Raw genomic sequence first — 15,829 nt, 5'->3', positions numbered from 1 at the left:
TTTTCGATTGTTTCGCTTTTTTGAAGCCCCGCCCCTTTCAGCCCCTTTTACACGTGGTGGGCGTGTTTGTTTTTGGCGTTGGAAGATTCGTCCTTTTTATCGGAGCGGGATGTGGGGTCGCCTCTTCCTTGCTGCTCGGCGTTTCAAGGCCCCTTTCAGGTAAAAGCACTCACTCACCAGTGGGTTATTTAATATTTGTCTGACAATAGTGTATATACTGTGGGGTTTGTGGCTTATTTGTTTTACGCATAAATGTCGAAACAGGGTTTCTGTACCCCGCCATCATTCAGTCCGTGCATTGCAGCACCGTGGACTTGCCAGTACTCGTTATTATCTTTATATGTTGTTTCCCAGAAGTGGCTGGTTTAAGTTTGCCAGCGGGTGCAGGGCCAAGGGTTGCACAAGCATCGTGCAGTATGGTTTTATAATTCACAATGTATCCCGCATATTCCTTTGGGCTGTGAATGGTATTATTTACATGATACACGTTCATAGGACCTGCGATCAAATGTGTCTCTAAAGCTGCAACATGACTAAAGTGGGTAACAAGACACCCGTTGCCGTGTATGCTGACAGCCCAGCAGCCTCGCGCTGTGTATTGAAGTTTGCGTGCCAGCATGGTTCCGTCTTCAGGGATGCGTTTCAACTTTACTGATTAACCCTAAAACCATTAACAGACCAAAGATGAAAGCATTGTGTATTTCCGTGCAAAGTAGCTGGAACTAAACACCCACGTGGTGGTTTCTAAATAGTATGCAATGCCGATGCTCAGCACAAGTTTAAAAGTCCGTTTTAATAAAATAACCCGGGGAGAGATCAAATGAGTAATGTGCCCAGGATCACACATTTTTTGGTCCAAGTGCGAAATAATGAATGAGAATTCAGGTCTCCCCGTACCTTGGTCAGCTGTTTATCCCAGCTCCATGCTATGTTCCTATAGCACGGCATGAGATAGGCATCTTCGTTATTATGTATAATACTGACTATACCATGTTTCTCACACTGTCCCGTGCACCCCAAGAATGACCTCTACTGCTCTGCCTGACGTTTGCGCTGGAAGTAGAACCAGCAGTGGCAAAGCTAAAAGGCTTGAGTTGTGTATAAGCAAAGAGGCACAAAGACATGCACACATTGACATAGATCACACATGGCAACACCTGCAGACAGACATATGTGCACAAATGGGTCAGCACACTTACAGAAAACAATAAACCAACTACTATTCATAAGAGTACTCCTGTACATAGACCATACACATCAGCACTTAGGCTTGAAGGCTGTCATTGTTTGTTTTTTTAAGTCTGGGGGTAAAAGTAATTTGACGGGGCCTCTGCATCCCATTTTGTGAAGGATATAGGGTGACTGTCTTAAGTGTTTAAAATTATAATTTTATCCTCTACGTTGTTTGTTCCCAAACCAAGCAGCGGTGTGTTTCGTTCCCTATTTCGCCCGTCAGTAATTATTAATTTATTTTGCCTGCCCTCTTCTTTGAGTCACGGTGTACTGAGAGTTCAACCCTATTTTGCAAATCCATTGGCGTCACACGGACTGCTCTGTCGCTAGGCCTAATGAAACGAACGCTGAGTCATCGCTTAATCACAGCTTTACTATAATAGATAACCCATAGAACCAAAGCCTGAAAGAAGTCTGGGGGAAGGACATTTGGCCCCTATTTAACAAAGTTAGCGCCTCGGCTAATTTAAAAAAAAAAAAAAACAGACAAATGTGTCCTCCCTTTGTATTACACTAAGACTTGCTATGATGTGATGTTGGCAATTCTTAGACATAAAACACGCCAATTTTGATGAACCCACTGCTGCCACTGTTTTGTCCTGTCTGGCGATGTCCTGCAGAAGCCATTAGCTTGGTTCCATATCACCTCTAGCTTCTGCCTCAGTTGCCGGCTAAGGGGCAAGTTGTGGCTTGGGCATCCTTAGCAATTCTTTATCCTTTAAAAAAAGAAACATCTCATGTCAGTCTCCACATTGGCTGGGTCTGGTTCAATGCCTGCTCCTGGAGTCTACTCTGCAGCTGACTCATGTGGTAGATACTGTTTTACTCAAAAGCGAGAAAAAGAGATGTAGGTTGCTTACCTGAGGATGTTTTAAGACGGCATATTTATGTGTAATTCTCGGTTCATCATGTCCCATGGCATAGCCATGTTATGTGTTATTGTGGAGTGTCTCTTCCCCCTATCAAATTCATCATTGCCAGCCCTCATCTTCTTTTTAGGTCTCGGCTAGCGAATGTGTCTAGATCTATGTGTGTGTGTGGTTCTGTATGTGTGTGTGTGTGTGTGTGTGTGTGTGGCTGTGTGTGCATGTGGCTCTGTGTATGTAGGTGTGGCTTTGTGTGTGTGGATCTGTGTAAGTGTGTGTGGATCTTTGTAAGTGTGGGTGGCTCTGTGTTTGTGTGGGAGGCTCTCTGTGTGTGTGTGTGTGTGTGTATGTATGTATATGTGTGTGCCTCTATGTGTGTGGCTCTGTGTGGGTGGCTTTTTTTGTAGGTGGCTCCATACGTGGGTGGCTCTGTCTGTGTGTGGGTAACTGTGTGTGTGTGTAGGTGGCTCTGTGTGGGTGGCTCTATTTTTGTTATTTTTGTGTGGGTTGCTCTATGTGAATAGCTCTGTGTAGGTGGCTATGTGTGGGTGGCTCTGTGTGTGTGGGTGGCTTCGTGTGGGTGGCTCTGTGTGTGTGGGTGGCTTCGTGTGTGTGGCTCTGTGTGTGGGTGCAAATGCAATAGGTCTCGCATTTGAGAGAGATTTAGCTATTGACATTGTAAATAACAATGCCGTTTCTTTAAATGTTTTAAAAACAAAAACAAACAAAAATAATGTCGTGAGCAATGCCAATAGCTCTAACTTTAGCAATGCCGAGCCCGTTGCATTGTAAATGCTTGTTAGAAGTTAAAAAGAAACCATTCCACAGAATGGGGAGGTAGGAAGGCAGTGAGGAATCTACAGTTAGAGAGTTACAGAAAGGAAGTAACTTGTTCTCCTGATGGATACTTCTAAACACAAATTCCTCACTTTAGAACAGATTCCAGAGCGGTACCTCCCCAAGGTGGAGGGTCTGTTTTTAGGGCTCAAATGCCCCCTCAGCTGGACCTGGCTGTCAAGGCTGTAATGCTTCGTGAAGGAGTGCACTAATGCCTGTTGCAGGCTGGCAGATATCAAGTACAGGCAATGCATGTGCAAATGGTATGAACGTGCCCCCTTTTTGTCATAGTGAGCCCCCCTTTTTGCCACTGGTTCTGATGTTTTTCGACTGATGTGCACTGTGTACCTGCTAACCAGACCCCAGTGTTGGGGCTCTTTCCCTAAAACAAGGTAAAATGTTCTAATTTGCGCACAATTGGCACAGAGTTTGGCACCCCTGTAAGTCCCTAGTAAGTAGTACTCTGGTACCTAGGGCATAGATATCAATCGCGGACCCTAAAGGCTGCAGCATGCATTACGCCACCTAAAGGGATCCTTCGCACAAATTGCATGCAGCCTGCAATGGCAGACTGTGTCATGGTGTAAACCACTAGTGAAAACACGACGTGGCAATGTCACTGCATGCACTATACGCAAGTCACACCTGCAGCAGGCCTGGTAGCCCTAAGGCAGAGTGCATTATATTGCATGCAAGGGCAGATCTGCATGAGCAGACATGCCCCTGTTCTTTCTACTTTAATTACTAGATGGTGCAAGTGAATAGGGAAGCCATCTTAAGTACATGTACTGGGCACTGGTCATTAAGAGTCCTCCAGCTACATGATGGTTTCACTGAAACCTATGGTGTTTGGTATCAATCACATTGTCTTATAAACCTGTACTGATGCCAGTACAAGATTTATGATGGCATACACCCAGAGGGCACTTTAGAAGTGCCCCTTGAAAAACCTACCACTATCGAGTGTGCTGACTGACTAGTCATGTCCAGCCTTCCAGCACAGGCATGTTTCTGATCCCGTCAGTAAGAGCACACGTTTTCTGAGGCCAGAAACAATGCCTGTTCACACCTGCTCCAGCAGGATGATTAGTGATTTAGCATATCAAGGCCAGGAGCTTCAGAGCCCCTGCCACCTTGGATATGCAACCCTGGCATCCCCCAGACAAGGGAGATGTCACCTCCTGCCCTGAGGCCCATTTGGTACCAGGACAGGCGGGAAATTAGCTGTGTAGTAGGTGTGTTGCACCACCAGGCTAGTCACACCCCTCAGGTGGGCTGCCTGATGTGCTCCACGAAAGAAGGATTCCACCATCTTGTTTTTCGTGGAATTAGGAACTCTAGGACAGGATTATGCCCTCTCCCCACAAGAAGTGGTCATATAGGGTGTGTAGTAACCCCAAGGGTAAGTAGTCCATTGGCTATTACCCTACACCCCTAAATTCAGTATTTAAGGGAGCCCCTGGTATCAGGAAAACAGCTCCTGTTGACCTGGAAGACTACTTGTTCTGTAGCTGCGGAATCCCAAAGCCTGGGAGACCTGCTAGCACTTCACTCAGGAACCAAAACCTCCCAAGAAGGAAAAGGCCTGCTTCCCTGCAACCTGCAGTCATCCAAAGACTCCTGTGAGGACTTTGTGACTGCAGAAACAAAAAGCCTGAATTAACTACTGCACCCATCGCTCCAAGCCCGAGTTGAAATGGGCCAACACTGTCAACGTGGTCTCCCAGCCCTCAAGAGCTCAAGGCCATTGAGGTCTCATCCCTCGTTGACTCCCTAACGTAGGCTGCAGCCTCTGCATGCAGGCAACCTTTACCGCAACCGCTCCCCGTAAGAAAAACCAGATGCCTACAGACACTTCTGTACCCATAGCCCCTGGGCTGCGGAAAAGAGTGCCAAAGGTGTCCGCAAGTCCCTGAGCATCAAGAGGCCAGAACCCCCTGCCTGCTGGGTGAGCCAAACTGGCCTCCCAGTCCAAGCCAGCAGCCACTTTATATCTAGGACCGATCCTCAGAGTAACATTGAGCACCCGATGGTGTTTTGCGCCTCTACACCTGGCCGACCTCGTGCCACTGGTGCTGCCTTGGGCCTTACCCACCACTCATCTTAACTCCTGGATATAGGCCTCGTAAGTCGCTGTACTGTACCTGAATACCACATTGACTTTTCCTCCCATACAATAACATTGCAGCATCTAAACATTGCACTAAGTTTCGACTTTTTGAACTAAAAGAATTCCCATTTAAAAACGTACTTACCTGAATGATTTGCTTTTGGTGCTTAAGCATATATAAAGATGTGTTATTTTTATAAATTGGTGTGATCTCCTTATTGAGTCGGGTGTCTCATTTATTGACTATTGTGTGTATATTTTCTGATGTTTTGAACTCCTCTGTGAGAAGCCTAAGGCTGCTCGACCACACAACCTCCTAGAAGAGCACCTTGGGAGTGCCCTAGCAACCCCCTTTTCCCTTATAAGGGAACTCCTGGACTCTGTATACGATATGTCTCATTTTGATATATCATATAAAGAGCGAGCTTCCCACAGCATGGTTAAAACCCTGCATTTTCAGGGGAGGCAGGGGGTGAGGGAACATCGTTCCCTAGTACACTGGATTTATTGGATGTCAGCACACAGGGTTGGCGCTTATGTGCAGCACTACTACGTCACCTGCGGGCAGTAAGAAGCCAACACAGAGCAGCGCAGCACATAGGAGCATTGTCTGAACACATTTTCTGATCTTGCGACTGGGGAGTTTTCCTAGGTGAGAAATATGCAATTAGAAGTTTCCATCAGATGTAACTTCTAAGGCTCACTTTTCTCAAGAGTACCAGCTTTTAGAATAATCTCACTATTCAGATTCTGTGATTGGTAGAGACTATCAGTGTCAGCATAAAATAGTGGAGGGAAAGCAATGTTTCTCAGTGTTCTCAGAACTCAACATTAAGCACTGCAGCAGGACCCCAAGAGAAAAGCACTGCACCTGTTTACGAAGCCGAATTAGGCATCACATTTGCAAGTAGCTGAGTCCTCCACGCACCCAAAACTGAGCATTCATGTGTGCAAAATGACATACATTCTTTCACACAGTCAACCAGATCCCATCCCTGAACTCTACGCGAATCAATTTGAATAGGTGAAATGATTTACCTATGAGCAAGCTCCAGTTCCTTTACCGCATTTAATACTTCTTTCAAGTTACTCTTCTCATTTTTCAGTACGGACGTGGCAAGCCGCTGTAGCACCAGAGCTACATTAAACATAAGAACCGTATCGCTGGGCGCTACATGTCGAGCCTGTTGAGAAACGCAAAAAGTGGCTCATTACACCAAGTCAATAAACAGATTTTGGATTTAAAAATTAAGACATTTAGCATTTTGACTACCAAGGACGTGCTATGCTGTTAAGAGCTCTAATACGGTCCTACAGACAGATGCGGTTGAAACACTGGACTCATTGAGCAATTAAACTATAGACAACTGCTAATTCAAAAGCGAATTGTACAGCTTTTTAAGCAAGTCTGATAAGATTCACTTAACATCATAGCTGGAATGGCTTAACCTTATACTCTCAGACACCGACACGATCATACATACAGACATCTTTATAAAATTAGATTTTATACAAATCCACTATTAGGAAATTCGTGCACATCATTGGTTTTAAAACATCAGAATATAATTTTGTCTTCATTGAACACCTACCTCCCTTCTTTGAAAGGCTCTCTCTTGTTTTGTTCCCTAATAGCTTTTTTTCTTCTTTCCCTCTCAAATCCCCTAGTGGTCTACGAGAACAAAATATGTTTTGAGTAATCTCCTGTATTCAGCATTTCAGTTCCGTACTATGTTATCCGTTAATCTTTGTGTGAGACCCTTTTCTCAACGTCATCATTTAGACAGCATACTCAATGTAATTAAAGGAAACAAGAATATAATAATATTCATATACTGTTTCTTACCTTCAGCAAAATCTGCTTGCATTCTTGTAACTTGCCACATTTGAAAAGTGCCCGGGCCAAGTACAGAAGTACCTCTGTATTTTGGTGTTTGTAAAATTTTCTGAGGCAGTTTTCATACTGAAAGACAAATGAAAAAAATACCCGATGTAATTATCAAAACAGACTACATAAGTAACAATGAACTCTTAACATTGCCAAACGTATGTAATACATTCCAGCATAACCTGCTTGGAGGACAAATCTGCGCCAGTAGATAGGCATCAGAAGCAGACTGGACACTTAAATCAAATGGCATATTTGTCCAAGCACACTAAAGATGGGGCAATTAGCGGACGGAAAATCACAGTGGGGAGGGCCTCTACGGGCCGTTGTGGAATCCCTCCTCGGGGGATTAGGCATCGAGATCCTGCCACATCTCGTTCAGTTGGCTTGACTCGAGTGCAGTGGATTGGTCTTCATTGTAATCTAAGAACTACTCCTCTTCATGTGGCTCTGGCGTCAAAGATGCCTCAATGTCTGGTTGACCAGCCTAAGTTTCTCTCTGCTCAGAGGGCTTTGGTGGTATGCGAAACCCCTTTAAGGAGTCGTTGAACTCCTCCCTTTGTAGGAGTGCCACTATTCCGGCTTCAAGCCCTTGTTGTACGGCTTTGACCATTGAGGACTCCTTCCTTTTCGAGCTCTGGAGCTCTTTGGTCTTCAACTTCTTGTCTTTTTCCCCCTCTCATGTACATACCGTTGTTGAAGGTTGATTGGAAGGTACCTGGTCATAACTTTGTTTATGCAATTCTTTGCCTGTTGAGTGTTTCGACATCATTGTCGAGGCATGCTTTGTGGACTTCGAGGTTGCGACTTTCAGTGTATTTGTATCCTTTTGCTGCTGCTTCTTTTTTGTATCTCTCACAGTACTCCTTGCAGCCTCCGGCTTCTTGATGTCGATCTCCTTGTTGTCAGAATCTCTTCAGCTTACCCCACGTTCGCCTCTTCTTCCTCGCTGGAAAAGCCCAGGTCCTGTGTTCCCAGAGTGTCGGCCATGGCGCAGTGTGCCAGATACTGTTTGAGCCTCTCTTCCAACGCCTTCGGGACAAATTGTACACAGGCCTCGCAGTCTTCAACACTGTGGTCCTTCTGAGTTGAGGCATGTACGAAATTGCCCATTTTCTGACATTGTCACCCCCACTTTTTGCCTGGAATTTGATGTCATTTGGTCTGGAAATGCACTAGGTTCCTGCTAACCAGGTCCCCAGTGCTGATCTCTTCCCTTAAACTGTGCAATTGTACCCCAATTGGCAATACCTTTAGCACCCTCTTTAAGGCCCTAGTAAACTACTCCTGGTATCCAAGGCCTGAATTACTGAAGAGGTTCGCCAATGCCCGCAGCACATATTGTGCGACCCTGCGGGACCCCTCACCTACACCATGGAGACTGCCACTGCAGGCTGCATGTCTTGAGGCAGACAAAAATGAACAGCCATGTATCCGGATGCTGCATGCAGAATAGGTAAGTCGGCCCTAAGGCCGGGTGCACTATACTACATGTATGGGCTTACCTGCATAAGCAGTTATGCCCCTGTGGTGGTCAGTTCCATTACTTCCAGACCAAGTGATCAGGGAAGCAATTTTAAAACATGTGCTGGACACTGGTAAAAAAAAAAAAAAAACAGACTTTACCAACTACATGAGGACTTCACTGAAAACAGGGATGTTTGGTATCAAACATCTCCTATTAATAAACCTACACTGATTCCAGTGTTGGCTTTATTAATACATGTACCAAGAGGGTACCTTAGATGTGCCCCCTGAAAAACTACCAACTACTGATGTGCTTACGGACTGGTCTAAGCCAGCCTGCCACCAAAGACGAGTTTCTGACTTCTAAGGGTGAGGGCCTTTGTTCCCAGTAGTTCAGGAACAAAGCCTGCTTGGGCAGAAGGTGTTTACACCTCCTCCCACAGGATGACCAGCGAATTAGCATTCCAAGGCAGGGAGCTTCAAAGAGCCCATTGCCTTTGGTATGCAAATCTGGCTTCCCTCACATGAGAGGATGCCAACCCCTCTGTCCAGGGCCCCTTTGGTGCCTGGACAGGTGGGGAAATGTGTAGTCCGAGAGGAGTGTTCATCCTCAGGCTAGTTCCATTCCAAAGGTGGACTACCTGATGTGGATACGAAATTTAGAAGTCTGAGATCTTTGCGATGGCAGAATTAGGAACTCTGGGACAGGTTTATGCCCACTTCCCACAGGAAGTGGTCATATAGGGGGCATAAGGACACCAGGGTTAAGTAGCCCATTGGCTAATACCCTACACTCTCCTAATGCCCCTAAATCTAGTATTTAGGGGAGCCCCAGGCACCAGGAAATCAGATCATGCCAACCTAAAAGAAGAAGATGGACTAATGGGCCGAAGACTACTTGTCCTGCAGCTGCTGTGTCTCTAAAAGCCAGGGTGAACTGAGAGCACTTCACCCACAAAACAGGAACTCCAGTGGAGCAGTTTACCTGCATTCTGCAGGCACCCAAAGAGACCTTAAGAGTATTCCAGACCACCAAAAACCTGACACCTGAAAGCACCTCTGCACCTGGGCAGCCTAGCCCGAGCTGAAGTGGGCCAACAGTGCCAATGTAGTACCCCGACCATCCAGAGACAAAGCCCACCTTGGACTTGCCCACTGTGGACTCACCAATGCCACCTGCAGCCTCTGTGAGTAGGCCCTCTCAACCGCAAGTGTCCCCGGAGATGAAAATGACGCCACAAAGTACCTCTGCACCAGTCGTCCCTAGCCCATAGAGAAGGGGACCAAAGGATTCCCCACATCACTAAACATCGTGAGACCTGAGCCCCCCTGTGGATTCAGCCCACCTATCCTCCCAGGCTAAACCTGCAGCCTCCTTTCATGAAGTTGATCGCTGTAGACTAACATTGAGCACCAGGAGATTAGTCATGTAAACCGCTGTGCTCTACCTGTATGCTGCAATTGTTTTTTCTCTTATAGAATAACATTACAGCCTCTCAAAAATTGCACTAAGTGTCAACTTTTGAAAACTGAAAGAATTTCAATCTCGAAACATACTAACCTGATTTTAGGAAGGTGGGTTTCTGTTGCAGTAACACCCCCCCCCCCCACACACACACTTTTTGCCAGATTTCTGATGCACTTTGACTGAATGTGCCCTGGGTCCCTGTTAATTAGGTTCCCAGGGCCTGTGTTCTTTTCCCTGTAAACCCCTTGTAAGGGCATGGTAGCCAGAGTAAAGCCTCTGAGGGCTGCAGCATGCATTATGCTACCCGCAGAGACCTCTCACCACAAACATGCACCGCTGCTGTTGCAGCCTGCATGTTTTGGTGCAGCTATGAGTGAAGAGACGACATGGCACACATCCCTGTATGCTATGCCTACCCAGCACTGCATGAGGCATAGGTATGTCATCCTTGAAGCAAGGTGCACTATACCTCATGCGAGGACCTATCTGCATTAGCAGATAGGCCTCTATAATATCTAAGGCCATTCTTAGATAATGTAAGTGCACAGTAAAGCCATACAAAGTATTTGGCCATTACAAGTTTCCTAGCACCATAATGGCTTTGCTAAATCCTGGGATGTTTGGTATCAAACATTTCTGATTAATAAACTGATTCCAGTGTCAGATTTATTATTCCATGCACCCAGGGGTCCCTTCTAGAGGGGACGCCTGAATCAAACCAAAAGTTTTGATGGGTTCCCGACTGGTGAACAGTAGCCTGCCACAACTGAGGAGGTTTCTGGACCCCTGGGATGGGAGCCTCTGCTCCATGGGACCAGAAACAAAGCCTTTCCTGGGCGGAGGTGGGCACATCTCAACCATGCCAGGAAGATCCATCTGTGGCAGGGGAGCTTTAAAAGCATTGTAGTCTTTGCAGCGTGACCCTCAGCCTCTCCTGCTATTAGAAAAAGGCCCCCATTCCTGTCTACCCCCTGTTTGGGTGGGAGGACAGGCGGGAATAATTAGAACCGCCCAGTAGGTAAGCCCACCTCTGGCAACCCCACCCCTCAGGTGGGGCAGGCGAGGTGAAGTACACTCTTCTGTGCCTGCCATCTTCCAATAAGGATTAGGGATTGTGCACACTCCCCTATGTGGAGTGGGCACACCAAGGGTGTAGTCACCATAAGTTCAGTAGCACATTGGTTACTGACCTGAAGACCTCTAAGCTGGCCCCTAAATACAGTATTTAGGGGGCAGCCCTGAACCCAGAAGGCAGATTCCAGCAACCTACGAAGAAGGATGGAAGAAGTCGCACAGCAGAGGAGACTGTAGAGGAGACATGCCTTGGCCCCAGCACTACCGGCCCGTGTGCAGTTTCCAGAGATCCTGCGCCAAAAGTCTACTTGTCCTGCAGCTAGTGCCTTTCTGAACCCCTGGGAGGACCTACTACCTTCAATAAAGACCGGATCTCCTGTGAACAGCAGCTCTGTCCAAAAACTCCAAAGAAAGATTCTGAGCTTGTTGAGGATTAAGAAACTTCACGCTTGGAACCACCACAGCACCCGTCACCTATAACCAGAGTCCAAGTGGCCCACTAGTCCCAGTGAGGTCCCCCTGCGCTCCAGAGTGAGTTCACTGTGGGTTGACCCCTCCAGGACTCCCTGAAATCACCTGCAGCCTTTGCACGGAGACCCCGCCCCTCCCCCAACTGAGAGGCCCGGTAGGGAAAAACCAGACCTCAAAAGGTACCCTTGCATCCGGCGACTCAGCATCCGGGAGAAGAGGACCTGAAGTCCATCTACGCCCCCAAGCTCTCCAACTTACCTTGCCAGCTGTTGGTTCCTACTGGAAGAGTTCCTGGACTGAGCCTGCAGCCACAATCCAAAACCTGCAACATCTATAGGATTGCATTGGGCTACCGACACCTAAGCACCCTGCACCCGGCCGCCCCTGCACTCCTGTGGACTTGGTGCTGACATGGGACCCCCTTTGCCCTGACCTTAACCCTAGGATCTTGGGTCCCAAGACCAAGTGGCCTGCCCGTGAGCAACTGAGGTGCCCCATCGGCTAACATGGGCACCCTGCACTCTGCACACAGTCTACCTTGTGCGGCTGGTGGTGCACCATGAGTGCCAACCTGAACCTTGGGGAACCTTAGTTCTACCCCACAAAACTCCCTTCTCAAAACCGTTTACATACCTGCAAACCTTAACACTTCGTTTTTCTCCATCGGATTGTATGGTGATTTTTTCTGAAACATCCGTTAGAAATGTCTTGTACTGCAACAAAAGTACATTAGTGCCTGTAAATGAGTTAACCTGCTTACTAATGTCCTGCGTTGCTTAGACTGTGTTTGGAGTATGCTTCATGCTAAACTCCAGAGGTAATCTCGAAGTAATCCAAAAGTAATCTAACAGTAATTTTAGGTGTTTTTGAATAGTTTAGCAATTGTTTTTCTCACTGCAAAAGTAATCTACATGTTCCTACCAAACCAGTATTCACTGTGTTTTGAAAAGTAACACTGCATGAAGAGTTAACTTATCTGCTACTAAATAAATCCTGGTTCTAAAAATGAAACAACTTTTTATACAAACGGGCAACGACTCAGGGTCACAATACAGATGGGGAGATGCACTATTTTTTGTAATACGTTGTCTTTGGTAATACTGATTTGACCCAATTGAGGTACAACTGTAATTGGGTACCTTCTTGATGACTCAAGTGAATCAACGAATGATCATTTATGTATTCTGTCATTTAATATTATGACAAACTTTTACTTTATGTACAATTTTAACCTATGTCTCCCTTTATTCTTTTCCTCTAGTTTCAAATCAGTCTATTTTCCTCTTTGCTTATGTTGATTCTGATTGAGCTACTGTAGTGCCTGTGGGTTTTTTGCCATAGGTCAAATTTACACTTATTGACCATATGGAGTATAAAAGTTGTCCATACAGTACTGAGTAATGAGTACTGTTGGAATAGGCTGTATGGCATGTGGACGCCTGTGTCATTTATCCGAACATGGCAACATTCAAAAAGGAAGCGAAGATCTTCCTAATGAGCATGTTCCTTCCATAGGCTAGACTGTTCACCTTAGCATCGTAACTAACACCCAAACGTCGACCGGGCAAGTGTCTGATGGAGAACTTTCGGAAAGGACATCAGAACCATGTGTATAGAAATACTATTACACTTTGTAAAAGAAATTGATAAAAATCATGTACAGGAATATTATATATATTAATGCTGTTATCCGCACTGTATTTTCAAATGTTCCACATGTAACTGTGAAGCGCTCTGATACCCAAGGGTCAAGTCCGCGCTATATGAAACTCAAATAAATAAAAAATAATAATTTAATAATAATTTAAGCTTTTTGTAATATGTTATCAAAATGATTTATTGGATTACTTTTGAGAAGTATAAGTTTTCTTATATCTCATTGTGGATTTAGCACATTTATGTGTTGGTATTTTTGGGGTAGTTTTGAGACCAGTCTTGCGATTTTCCAGTTTGATGGTATGACGCTCAGATGATTGCAATTATCGTATGTAGGACATTCTAAGGTGGCGTCCGTGTTTGTTTTCATCTTGGAAATTAAAACTGATGTTTTCTTAATCTTTATATGTTATTGGTTATTTTACAGAATTATATATAAAATATACATATATAAAACTTTTTATATTGTGGTGTATGTATTTAATTTGCCCCATATAGGTGGTTTATTATATATTTTAATGAATCTATGTGGAGTTATAACCATTCCAATATGGCCCCCAATGATTGGTATACGGGCTTCATGACGGCATTGTCACGAGTTTAAAAATGTTTGGCTGCTACGGGGCCGGGTTTACATCATGAATGAGCATACACGCTGAATGTCTGCAGGATAATTCCAGGTATGGGGGTTTAGATCAGGTGAATGTTAGTGGTTCATTTAGGTGAAAGGTGGACTTCGCAAGCATTATTTGTGTGACTTGCATTCAAATTGATATTTTCAAACCTTACGTTAAACTATATACGCTTTGTACGCATGTCTGCTATTTTTTATATGCGTTGTGGAGATGTATGGGCTGCCGCTCCCCTCTTTTATTTATAAGCATTTAAATAGGCTTTCCGACAACAGTGATTGTGATACTGTAAATAACGCATCGCCTGCATTCTACATTATTAGCAAGGAGCATATGTTTTCAGTTAGGTCTTCCTTAACATTTCACTTGGGTTGTTTTGGAAAATGTGATAGATTGCCGGTTGTAATACAAACAAAGAGCCTGCGCTTTAAACATTAAGCTATGACAAATATTTCTCATAATGGACTTTATGCAATTGCAGCATTATTTTTTTTTTTATAAATATTTTTATTTGCATTTAAACAAACAATACATAACTCGTGAGTGTGAGGTAACCAGGCAGCAATATACATTGACAATCACTGATAGATAGAACAGGTCGTAACCCCCCCTCCAAGCAAGGTCAGGGCTTCCCAACGTATTATTACATAAGCACATGTACTGGAAGATCTCTCAATACTGGTCACATATCCGTCAACAATGCAGTCATTAGAACAGTCAAGGCGCAGGTCCCGGTTCCCGATCCGACAGGCTCAATCCCTCCTCCCCCAATCCAATCTCCAAGCCATAATATCGTAACCAGGGAGTCCATATTTTATGGAATTTGAGGACAGCCCCTCGCATTATAAGTTGTTTTTTCCACCACCATATACAAATTCAAGCAGTTCCTCCATTCCTGTATGGGAGGGATTTGGGAAACGCCCTAGTAGCGAGCTATCTCTCTCTTGGCAACTACCAGTCCCAAATTGACCAGGAGAAGTTTATATCGTGGAAGATCCACTTCCGTGTTGATACCCAATAATATAAAGCGAGGTTCTATCTCTAGGTGAGCCCCCGATATAGCATTCAGTTCCCGCACCACTGTAGACCAATATATTTGTATCGCAGTACACTCCCAAAGTGTGTGTATGAATGTCCCCCGCTCTGCATGACATCGAAGGCACTCCGGGTTCTCCGCTCTGCCAATCATGCGCAGCATCGCCCTATCAAAATAAGCCCTATGAAGGATTTTGTACTGTACAAGGCGCAGTCGCAGCCTGATCACCACTTCACGAGGATGCATAAGGGCAGCCTCCCAGTCGAGGTCTTCTAGTGGGCTGGTAATACGTTCCCACCTGGCCCTGAGCGGGCCGAGGTTATCAGGGATATTGTTAATTTGTGTCCTATAGGTTAATGAGATAGCCTTGCAAGAAATCTCTTCCTGGAGGAGTCGTCCCTCTAACGGGACGTATTCCGGGAGCGTCACCTCCGCAAGCCCTTCGGCTCGCCAGGCATGCCGAAACCGGAGATAAGCATAATATTGGTTCGCGTGAAGTTGGTAAGTGGTCTGCAGGGAGGCGAATGATGCCAATTTGCCTTTGTCCAGGACATCTATGACTTTGGAGATTCCTATTAAGTCCCAATTATGGAAACCTCTCAGCTTCCCGATTTCCTTCAATCAGGTCCCTTCCCACAATGGAGTCTGCCTAGTGGGTTTCCTGTCCCATTTTATCAGTTTCTCAGCGCGTTTCCATGCCTCCACCGTCCGTTGGGTGGCAGGGAGAAGGCAGGCTGTACCCGGCCCACCATACAGGTAATGTAAATACGTATGATCTTGGAATTGTAGTCGCTCCAACCGATCAGCAGGATGATCACCCGGAGCGTGTCCCCATTCATTGACTATAATAAGATGTGCTGCCCTATAATAGGCCCAAATGTCTGGTAGGCCCAGGACCCCATTATACGGATTCCGTTGCAGCGTCTGCAATACTATACGTGGGTGGGCCCCATCCCAAATGAGGGTTCCTGAGTTCCCCGTCAAGGGATGCAAATATGGCATCTGGTATTTTGCAGTACATGTTCTGTAGAATGTACAACAGCTGCGGAAGAGTGATCATTTTATACATTGCCGCCCGCCCCATGAGCGTC

At 45.6% G+C, this 15,829-nt stretch overlaps 1 protein-coding gene across 1 annotated transcript in view; it reads right to left on the bottom strand.

The window, feature by feature from the left end:
- The window catches only part of CTR9 (CTR9 component of Paf1/RNA polymerase II complex), a 178,270-nt gene that overhangs the window by 27,297 nt on the left and 135,144 nt on the right, over positions 1-15,829 (bottom strand). Inside the window, exons 17-18 of the mRNA XM_085648181.1 lie at positions 6,893-7,009; positions 6,085-6,230 (exon numbers count right to left, since the gene is read on the bottom strand). Of these exons, the coding sequence (XP_085504307.1) occupies positions 6,085-6,230; positions 6,893-7,009 (263 nt within the window). The remainder of the gene's footprint in view (positions 1-6,084; positions 6,231-6,892; positions 7,010-15,829) is intronic.

Source organism: Triturus cristatus, chromosome 3_2 (genome assembly GCF_964204655.1).
Source record: "Triturus cristatus chromosome 3_2, aTriCri1.1, whole genome shotgun sequence".
Classification (NCBI taxonomy): Eukaryota; Metazoa; Chordata; class Amphibia; order Caudata; family Salamandridae; genus Triturus; species Triturus cristatus.
This window is presented reverse-complemented; position numbering and strand designations above follow the sequence as displayed.